Here is a 10,791-nt window from a genome sequence, read left to right on the forward strand (position 1 = left end):
AGAGGTACAGGGGATCTGAATGGAGTATTTCATGTTTATGGCTAGTGTTGCTGAGTCTGAGACAGATATATATTCCTGAGCCTTTCAACCATACACTCACTGGCAACCACTTTTCTTTTAACGACTTTTTTTCTTGTAAGTGAATACTATCATCCCTGTGGAGGGAATTTACCATAGATGAGGTCTACTTTTGTCACATCCTCTATGTATCTGTACTCCTCAAGTTGATGACAGGAATTAAACCTAGCGGCCCTCTGAAAAAGAGTGATAGCATCTACCTAATTGTAAGGGGGTTTTGTGGGAGGGAGTGAGCAGGTGCTGTAAGAAAAGGTGTCAAAGAAAACAATCAGGAGTGGAGGATGGCCGAGGTCACCATCACCACCACATGGCAGAAAAAGAGAGAGGAAGGTGTTCCCATCAATTAAGTGTTTCTACCTCAGTATCTTAAGCATGGTGAAAACCAGATGAGCTTGCTTCCTTTTTACTTTGAAGATTTTGGATTCCTTCCCTTCCAAGAGAAGAAAACCACTGTTATCATTATATGTCAACAATAATTGAACATGTGGGGAATGTGGTCCCAAGCAGCACGTTACTGGCAAAGGGCAACTCAGACCATCATTTAGAATTTGATAACTCCTTCAGACTCTAAATCACTCACAGCAGAAATGTTGTGTACAAACTGATGAGTGGGGTGAAAAGGAAGCTCATGAGAGAATTAAAGAGAACTGGTTCCCAACATCTCCTCTGACTTGCAGCTCCTGGTCAATGAAACCCAAGAATTAATTCCATCCCAGAAGCCATTTATTTAAGCCTCTCACTGATCTTTAGCAAATGAAAACCTTGAGGGATGCATTAAAAGTACAAGCTTCTGGGCTTCCCTGGTGGCGCAGTGGTTGAGAGTCCGCCTGCCAATGCAGGGGACACGGGTTCGTGCCCCAGTCCAGGAAGATCCCACATGCTGCGGAGCGGCCGGGCCTGTGAGCTATGGCCGCTGAGCCTGAGCCTGCGCGTCCGGAGCCTGTGCTTCGGAATGGGAGAGGCCACAACAGTGAGAGGCCCGCGTACCGAAAAAAAAAAAAAAATAGTACAAGCTTCTCAGGAGATCTCTCTCTGCCAGCTGGCTTGCACAGCCAGTTCTCTCGCCATCCCTCAATTCCTCCTCTGCATTAAGGTTAAGGTTAAGGTTAATGTCATGTTGTGTTGGTGTTATCCTTGTTACTCTTAGTGCCCTTTTCCATTTCTCCTGGTCAGTGCCAGCAACGAAGCAGGGTAAATACAGAATTCAGAGCACAGGACCCAGGGACCATGAAAGGAGGTCACCTCAGCAGCCTGGATGAGCTCTCACTGTTTGCCGTTATGGCCACAACAGACCCTCTCTTTTCTGTGCCTCCAGGAAGCCTGTGGAGAGACTGTGTTCTTAAGGAGCTCCAGCATAGTGTCTGTTTGGACTAATCTAAATAAAGGTGTGGATCCTCGCTGCATAAGTGTCCATCTGTTTGAGGCTTTCTATATAGAAAACCATTGAGAAAATTGGAATCCTTTAGCCAGACTGTATGGAATCTGCGGGCCCCCAGACTCCTCTTTCTCTTCCCATAACTACATTCTCTTCCACAGAGGTTCCTAACACTGTCCTTTTCTCTAGACAGTCTATGACAACTCTATACAGTATTAGGTGCTCAAAGGGGGATGCTCAAGATGACCTGCTCTCTTCCTCTCTGTGCTTTCCAGTATAAGTTGGAAAACAGGATTCACATCTATCACAGAGACACAGACAGCAGGACACATAAATACACACAGAGCTAATTAAAGACAGAGCACTAAGATGTGAGGGCCGGGAGATAGTGAAGAAACCAGTGCAGAGTCTCATTAAGCCCTGGGGAAAGAATAAAAGTGATGTGCTCTTGCTTACATGTTTTCATTTCTATAACAAATAAGATACTGAAGGCATTCTGTGATGGAATCTGCAAAAGATAGCAACAATTCCTTCCATCCTGGAATGGTCATGGTGCTCTTTCCACCAAGAGTTGGAGTCTTTTTCTCCCCCCTTGAATTTGGCTGACCATGTGCCCTGCTTTGACCAAAAGAATGTAGTGGAGGTGATGCTATGCCAGTTGAGAGTCTACTAGTCTCTGCTTTTGCTTTTGGAAGTCAGTTCCCATGTAAAGCATCTCAGGATAGATTACTGAATTATGGGAGGCCACGTGGAGGACAACCAAGCATCCCAGCTGACAGCCAGCATCACAGCCCTAGACATGTGTGGCTACCTTGGACCTCTCAACCCTAGTCAAACCCAATCTACTCCTCACGTAGAGACAGGCTGTCCTTGCACAGCTCTGCCCAAACTGTAAAATCATGAGCAGATGAATAGTTGCTGTTGTTTCAAACCACTGAATATTGGGTGGTTTGTTGCACAATAATACATAACTGAAACAGCTTTCTACGCATCAGGCATTATCTCTTTTAATCTTCATTTTACAAATGAGTGAGTTGAAGCTTATAAATTGCTCCAAGTTATGTAGCTGGAAAGTAGAAGTTCTAAGATTTGAATCAGGTCTGTTTGAATTCAAGTCTTCCCTATTTCCTCTTATCTCTTTCACCCAGGGACCCTCACTGTTTCGGTCTGGGTTGGAATCATGGGTTTAAGAAAGAAAAAAATTCTAGGAGGCAGTAAATATAAGGCAAGGTTTTGAGGAGGAAGTGGATATGTTTTGGCTGAGTGTGAAGAAGAGCTTTTCTGTTCAGACCAAAGGCCTATTTTCAGTTGAGGCCAAGTATCTATTCCAGTCTTTCTCAACTGGAGTTCTATGAGAAAGTCCCAATGCCCCAAGGCATTCATTGTATGTCATAAATTAACTTCTTCCTATGCATCAAGAATGTTACTAGTTATGTAGCATCCTTGGGAAAACTGAGAAAATAGTCAAACAAATCATTTGTAGAGTCTAAGGCACTAGCGGAACCCCGGCTGAGAATGTTGAGAGGGCCATTAGGGAGCAGGGGCCAGAGTCCCGAGACAGCCGGTCACGTACACAGTGACCAAGAGGCTTCCCGGCATTCAAGGAGAACTGCACTGGAATCCTTAAGTTTATCATTTATGCACTCAACACTATGCTCAAAGTACCTTCTCAACTAAGGCTTACCATGTGCCTGGGAGGGGGTATACTTTCTTCATTAATTCATTTCTTCATAATTTACCCCAAATCTTTAACTCTTATTCATACATACCATTTTGGAGTTGAGCTGAGGGGGACACGTTATTTCCCAGATTAGGTGCCTTACGCTGAGTGAAGAATTCTTGTGCCTGAAATCTATATTTTCTGGCTTTGTTGTCATTCTGATGGAAGAGAAAGCAGGTCCATTGCTTTTTTTCTTTAACAGCTTTCAAAATCATAATTTGGTGACAGAAAATTGGAGATGAGTTTCCTTAGAAGAAACTAACTTCCAACTTGCTAAAACTGCCTCTTCCGCTTACCTGAAGGTGGGTGAAGAACTTCCCTACTCAGGCTGCTCCTAGGGGAAGACAGAATGCAGTTAATTAACAGCTTCTTTCCCTCTGATCTCCACTACCTGCCTGAAGAGAGAGAAGCTACTGGCTCTGGTTTTCTTACCTCCAAAGAATTTGAAAACTGCAAGCAACTAAAATTCCACTGTCACCAGGAAACCTACGGAAAAAGAGGCAATCCTCTTCTCTCAGCTTTTCCTCACACAAGCTTGCAAGTTCTGGGTCTCCCCACCCTCTCCCTTATCACACCACTAAATTCCAAGCCTCCTTTGCTCCCTGTGGCATTTATTACTGTAACATCTCACTCCTGCCAACCTCACCACCTCAACTTCACAACTAAAAACTCGGAAGTAAACAAAAAGCCTATAAACCGCCAAAATAATGGTCATAAACTCTGGGGACTAAAAGCTTAGGCTCTTTGTTTACGGGAAAGCTCTTCAACCATTCTTTTTGGGACTTTTAACTTAAAAATTTTAGAATATTTCTGAGAAGACTGGTGGCCCAGTCTATTCACAGGCAACCCTTGGAAACAACAAAGAAAATCCCTAATAAGTAGGCTTAAGCTTTTTGCACCACAGCTTTTAATTTAGAGGAAGGCACACGGTATAAAACTTGATGTTCATAACTATCCTCCTAACCATGTACTGCGACGGTCACGATCCTCTTAAATAAGCGAGGGGTCAAACATAAGCTCAGAGAGGTCAAAGATACTCAATATACTTGTCAACAGAGGAGCCACGGTTGAATCTGAACCCAAATCTCCTTGTCTGAAAAGCCCATAGTTTTCTTCACACCTTGGATGCCTCAGGTTCCGAATGTTCTCGCCTAAAAAGCCGATGGAAGATGTACGTCTTAGAGAACCTCAATATACCTAAAATATAAATGTTTAGTTGCTTCCGTGAATACACCTCAGGGATCAGGCTAACACTGCGCTTCCGAATGGAGTGAGCCAAGTGAGCCCAATAAAACGAATTTCCTCAGGCAGAGCGTTAGTTCTAGGGCCGACCGCCGCAAGGGGCGTCAAAACTCAGCTCTGCCTCGCACGAGAAGGAGGGGGCGGAGAAGAGGGGGACGGCAGGTCGCGAAACTCTCACTCATTGGCCCGTTCCCTCGCGCGTCGCCGCGAGGTCCCGCCCCTCGCAGGCCCGGCTCCGGGAGGGAAGCCGAACAAGGTCTCCCAGGCAAGCAAGCGCGCTCGCGGCCTCCTCGCCTCAGCCCTCCAAATGAAGCCTTTCTTGGAACGGCTTTCCACTCGGCCCCCACCTGCGGACTTCCGGCCGGCTACCCTTCCACCGCCCCGCCCCACAAGGGCGGAGGATGCTGGCCTTCACCAATCATTGAGCGCGTGTGGTAGGAGTGGGTGGGGCCTGAGAGATTCGAAAGGAGCCCCGCCCCCTCGGAGCGGGTTCCCTGGACAAGGTTGTGGGAGGAAAACACCTTCCGCGGGAGGTGAGGCGAGTCGGAAAGTGAAAACTGAGGGTGGCGTGGAGGTGTGGTGTGGACGTGGTGCCGCGGAGAGTAGAAAGGTGGCTTGGGGAGAGGAAGAACCCGGAGGGTGATGTTGGGGAGGAGGATGGGGCGCGTAGACCGCCCCAGCGAGAAGAGGTCGGGTCGCAGTGGGGCGGGGGCCAATGTGCGGAAGGAGATGGGAGGATGGGCCATCTGTCGGCACTTGCTCCGGAGGTAAGAGTACCTCAGTTACAGGGGCAGGTGCTGCTGCTGGGACGCCTGCTTTACCTCCATAGTGACTCCCAGCCCCTGGCTTTTACCGAGTCTAGCTGGGAGGCCTTGGGCAGGATGGAGACCTGAGGAAAGGTATATTTTCTCTCCAGCTCCGGGGTCTAAGCTGACTTTTGCTCCTGCTGGCTGGAACATGGAAGATTTAGAAGAAGGTAAGGAAACGCTGGAGGGAAGAATGAGGCCCTGTGATTGAGAGCCGTGTTAGGGACCAAAGGCTGGCATTCCTTCTCTCCTCCCCTACAGATGTAAAGTTTATAGCAGATGAGACCTTGGACTTTGGGGGGCTGTCACCATCTGACAGGTAGTAGACTCTTTATCCTACTTACCTTCTTCCAACAATGGTTGTCTCTAACACCTTACTGCTGAATTATTGGCCTTAGGTCTGGATTGGTAATTTAGCAAGGTTGGGTGCACTGGGGCTTCTGGGTGGCTGGTTGACTTCGCCCCCTATGACACTACTGGGGAAGGGGAGAAGGGATAAGCTGGAACGAGATTTCAGGGTGTTAAGAAGAAGGGTAAGTGGATTTGCTTCATGTACATCCTGGCATAATTCCCAATGTCAGTAAGTGCTGAAGGCCTCCTAGAACTGGCTGTCTCATCACTTAGATCTCACAGCCAGCACGGGTATCAGGGTTTGGGGTTGTGTTCCTAGCTCTGTAGTGGGGGTTTTGCCCAGTCTCCCTTGTAGTCTCCTGCTCTCTTCTATGTGGGCATGGTGCCTGATTTGTTTTCTTTCTCAGTCGAGAGGAAGAAGATACAGCAGTGTCGGTGACTCCGGAGAAACCCCTCCGACGAGGTCTCTCCCATCGAAGTGACCCAAATGCAGTGGCCCCCGCCCCCCAGAGTCTGAGGCTCAGTTTAGGCCCCCTCAGCCCAGAGAAGCTGGAAGAAATCCTCAGTGAAGCCAACCGGCTGGCAGCTCATCTGGAACAGTGTGCCCTGCAGGAGCGGGAGAACACCGGTGAGGGCCCGGGGCCTCGAAGGGTGAAGCCCAGCCCTCGGCGGGAGACCTTTGTGCTCAAGGACAGTCCTGTCCGAGACCTGCTGCCCACCGTGAGCTCTTTGTCTCGGAGCACTCCCTCCCCAAGCAGCCTGACACCCCGACTCCGGAGCAGCGATAGGAAGGTGTCAGTCAGGGCTCTTCGAGCAACATCTGGAAAGAGGCCCTCCAGCATGAAGAGGGTGAGTGTAGAGGGTTTGGGTTAGATGTGTGCCCCCGACACTGTGCCTGACTCAGTGCAGGCATAGAGCAGTTTCCTTGTTGGTAAAATAGAGATAGTCAAATTCTACCTCATAGGACTGTTGAAATTAAACGAGGTACCATAAGCAAAGCACTTACCACCGCGTCTGTGCGTGAGCTCTATAATGCTTATGGTCCGCTCTCAATAAATGGCATTGGTGATGATGATGATGATGTTGGCAGCTAACTTCTGCTCTTCCTCACTGGGATCTAGGCAGCTCTCCACCTCTGTCCCTTAATCAGCCAGCAGAACAGATTCTTTTTCCATTCTAGTCCTTTTTTTCCCCTCTTTGTGCTTCAGGAGTCGCCCACTTGCAATCTGTTCCCTGCATCCAAAAGCCCAGCATCTTCTCCTCTTGCCCGATCAACTCCTCCAGTCCGGGGGAAAGCCGGGCCCAGTGGGAGAGCAACAGCAAGTGAGAAGACCTGGGCAGCAAAGCTGTGGGTGAGTGGGAGGAGGGAGGATGCGGAGCTGACCCTAAAATTCCTCTGCTTCTCTCCACCAGGCCCACCTACCTCTGTCAGACCAGTCTTGGCTCCACAGCCTTCTACCAGCAACTCTCAGCGCCTGTCTCGGCCACAGGGAGCAGCTGCTAAACCTTCCAGTCGACTGCCTGTTCCGTCGGCCATTCCCAGGCCTGCCAGCAGGATGCCACTCACCAGCCGGAGTGTACCATCCAGCAAAGGTGCCCTTCCTCCAGATTCCCTGCCAGCTCGGAAAGGACTTCCAAGACCAAGTGCCGCAGGGCACAGAGGTGAGAAGAATGGCCATAAGGATAAGAAATCAGGAGGAAGAATACCTACCCCTACCCAGCATGAACGCACCCTCCCAGAGTTGGTAGCAGTGACTTTCTCCACCCTCATTACAGCTCTGTTTGAAGATGGGAAGGCTGAGTTAAGGAGAGAATGTGGGCCTGGGCAGAGTTTGAGCCTCAGTTTTCAAATACCATATGTTTTTTATCTTGGGTGGGAAGAAAGGCACTAATCCCAAACTCACTCTACCTTCATCCAGTATTTCTTTTTGAGAAGGTCACTTGAACCTTCTGCTAACTCATGTCTTTCGTTAACACCCATCAAGGTCCTGTTTCTCAGCGACCAAATCTTCCCATCCCTGGTGCCGGTCGCAGCAATCTGCAGCCCCCCAGGAAAGTTGCAGTCCCAGGACCTACCAGGTAAGACAGGTTGAGATGCTGTCTCTTTCTCCCTTGATGGGGATGACAAGGGGAGCCTGGAGGGGCAGGGAGTCCCATTTCTTCCTGAACTTGAACTCAGCTGGTGACAAATGGGCTTGTGAAAGAAGGGCTATTTAAAGCAGTTCCTTCTTCTGTCTCTTTAGGTAAAGAGATCAGGACAGCAAGCAAGAATTCAGTAGCAAACTACTATAGTCACTGCCTGGACTCACCTCTGTATTCAGCTTCCCAAGCTCTCTCCTTGGAGGCAGGCCTGACTCCAGCAGATTCTGGCCCAGGGACAGAAGGAAGAGCTGCCACCATGGCTGGTGCCCCAGGAGTAGAGACCATGGGAGATAGGGTGGATTCGGGTTGAGCTGGAGGGGAATCAAACTCTCAGTTGAAACAAGATAGGAAAAAGAGGTTGCCTCCCAGTGGTGAAGTTAAACAGGAAATAAGAAATGCTCGAAAGTGGTTTGTCCTCATCCACCCCCATTCTTGTGTCTAGCTCCACAGAGTTTGATTTTCATCCCAGGCTTTGGTTCGATGGACATTTACATGTGAATGGCCTCTGTAGCTAACCTCCGTGCTCTCCAAGGAGCAGTCCTCCTGAATAACATCCTCTGCTGGACTCAGGCCTGTTTGGAGAGGCAGAGGCAGGCATCTGGTCTCCAGAACTTGTTTCCTGTGGATTCTATGACTCCTAACAGGCCAGTTTATGATGAGCTTACTCCATTGGTCTGCATTTTTCTAAAATAAAATGAGTATATTTTTATATTCTGAATACATGTGGAAGTAAATCCTGCTCTAATGTCTAACAAATTTAGAGTAAACTCCTGTGTAATTCCAATGAGGGAGCCAGGATGGGCTTCCCAGGCAGGGGTCTGAATAGGCCTTAGGCCCTTGAGATTCCAGCTAATCAGGCTATGACTAGCCCCCTTGTTGGCATTCGATGGGAACAGGCTGCCTTTTTCTAGGCATTTCCAGGCTTCATATGTTATTAGAAGGTCCAGATCAACTTAAGTAGAGTTTATTTACTTATTTTTTTGCGGTATGCGGGCCTCTCACTGCTTGTGGCCTCTCCCATTGCGGAGCACAGGCTATGGACGCGCAGTCTCAGCGGCCATGGCTCACGGGCCCAGCCACTCCACGGCATGTGGGATCTTCCCGGACCGGGGCATGAACCTGTGTCCCCTGCATCGGCAGGCAGACTCTCAACCACTGCGCCCCCGGGGAAGCCCTAAGTAGAGTTTAATTCACAGTATGTGAGGCTATCAAACCAGGGTCTTGGCAAATTATTATTTATATTCTAAACGTGCATGTCCTTTCCTGGCAAGAGAATGGATACTCCTAGGAATTCAGCATCTTGTCTGCTGTACTTATGGGATGAGGGGGCCCTCGGGTGGGTACCCTGGTGTTCAGGTTTGCTGATTGCCTCAGGCAGAAGATGCCTGAGCACCTTGTTATGTTCTGCCTTACGTCTTTAGAATTGTTGGTGTTCTCCTCTTCTTACCCCTACTAGACTTGAGGGCTGGCGCCAGGATTTATAAACCTCTGCAGTGCCTAGTGTTGTGATTTGTATGTGGTGGAGAGTTCTATTCATTTATTGAAAAAATATTTGAGTGCAAGATGGGGGGGGTGTTTGTTAAATGAATGACAAAAGATTCATTTAACAGATTAACTAGGGGGTCTCCCTTTTCTCACAGCCTTCGATTCTTGGAAATGCCAGAACCAGCCCAATTCCTTATGAGTTTTGAGAGGACTTTTCCTCCTTGGAGGCCAGGCCCTGACTTAAGGAAGTCAAGCAACTGGGCCAAGGGAGTGAGTTCCAGCTCGTGCCCCGCCCCCCCAGGTTTACATGCCGATAGGCCCCCTTCTGAGGCACTAAAAGGCCCTTCCCCTGTTCCTGGGCCAGGCCCCCACCCCGGGGCTTTCTTCTTTTTATAGCTGATCTTAAGGTTCATTTAACACATTCACCTATATCGCAGTGACAGCTGCCTACACTTTCACCTTTCCCTGAGCCTCTGGGATTCCAAGCATTGAGTTGGGGGAGGGTGTGTGGAGACAGACAGAGTATCTGGCTCTGGAGAACATTTGGCAGGGGCAGGAAGACCTCGGGTGCGTCTCCCAACCGCGTCCTGCACTGGTGTCTGACAGAAGCAAGCCCAGACACACGCTTAGGTGTGGCCAGCAGATGGCATGTTCGTGTGGCCTGCGTGTGAGCCAGGCCCCGGTGGGTCCTCAGAGGCAAAACAAGCAGCAGACCCGCGTGCTATTGCCACCTGGTGGCCGAAGAGGACAAGGCAAGGCATGTTCCTTTCGCCCTTTAAGTCAGTCTAGGGTTTCGTTAACTGCCCCTCCAATCCCACTGCAGATCTGTTTAAGCAACGTTCAGGAGGCAGCATCTGCGGGGGAGGAGGCCTGCCTGCCACGGCTGCCCTTCTAGCTCACTACCTGCTTACTTCCTTCCGTTTGGGTCGAGCTTTCTGTCTTTTCTCTTTATGCACTCTATCTTCACCCCCCTCCCCAGTAGCACCAGGGAAGGAAGCCAGGGTTTCTTGGTCTCTTACTATGCACTGTGAACTGTTCTAAGCGCTAACATATGTCAACTCATTTAATTCTCATAAAAGCTCAGTTAGGCACAAATCATTATCATCCTCATTTTGCAGGCAGGGAAACTAAGGCTCAGAGAGATTAAGTCACTCAGTCTGGTTCCGGGGTTTGTGTTCTTAACAACTCCCCTCTATGGCCCCCATGTGAACTCCCTATCTAGTTTGTTGAACAGACCTTCGAAAAACACAAAACTTGGGAACAGAAGTAATGTGGCAGAGCACACAGCTGGCTAGAGTATGAGTAGTTGCTTCATTTCCGATGGGGAAAAACACGAGACCGCCCAAAGGAATGAAGTTAGGATGTACCTAGTCACTGGGCACCTTTCAATTCCCACCAGCCTCTCAGCCCTCCCTGCCTCCTGAATTCTGCTCCCAGGACGGGACTCAGTACTGAGGCTATTTGGGGGACACTGCTAGGGGTGTCGAGAGGATATCTGAGTCCCCTGACCTGGCCCTTCCAGGGCCCTGCCTGCTCGTGTTTTCCAGCGACCAGGCCTCCCCACGCTGGAAGGAGAGGGCCCCACACAGGAG

General features: G+C 49.4%; 1 protein-coding gene across 4 annotated transcripts; it reads left to right on the plus strand.

Moving 5' to 3' along the window:
- Positions 1-5,342: 5,342 nt before the first annotated feature.
- On the plus strand, positions 5,343-7,655 carry PSRC1 (proline and serine rich coiled-coil 1; the record flags this gene model as incomplete). 4 transcript variants are annotated; one of them, XM_082667703.1, is made up of 6 exons in its annotated part: positions 5,343-5,391; positions 5,483-5,540; positions 5,980-6,421; positions 6,781-6,895; positions 6,986-7,234; positions 7,558-7,655. In XM_082667703.1, the coding sequence occupies 6 exons, from the start codon at positions 5,373-5,375 to the stop codon at positions 7,653-7,655; spliced, it is 981 nt and encodes a 326-aa protein (XP_082523829.1). The 4 variants fall into 4 exon arrangements, with proteins under 4 accessions (XP_082523829.1, XP_082523828.1, XP_082523827.1 ...); XM_082667702.1 differs by having other exon boundaries at positions 5,373-5,391; positions 6,781-6,924; positions 7,063-7,255; XM_082667701.1 differs by having other exon boundaries at positions 5,373-5,391; positions 6,986-7,255.
- Between the last annotated feature and the right edge of the window lie 3,136 nt (positions 7,656-10,791).

This window comes from Grampus griseus (genome assembly GCF_964374135.1).
Source record: "Grampus griseus genome assembly, chromosome: 1".
NCBI classification, from domain to species: domain Eukaryota; kingdom Metazoa; phylum Chordata; class Mammalia; order Artiodactyla; family Delphinidae; genus Grampus; species Grampus griseus.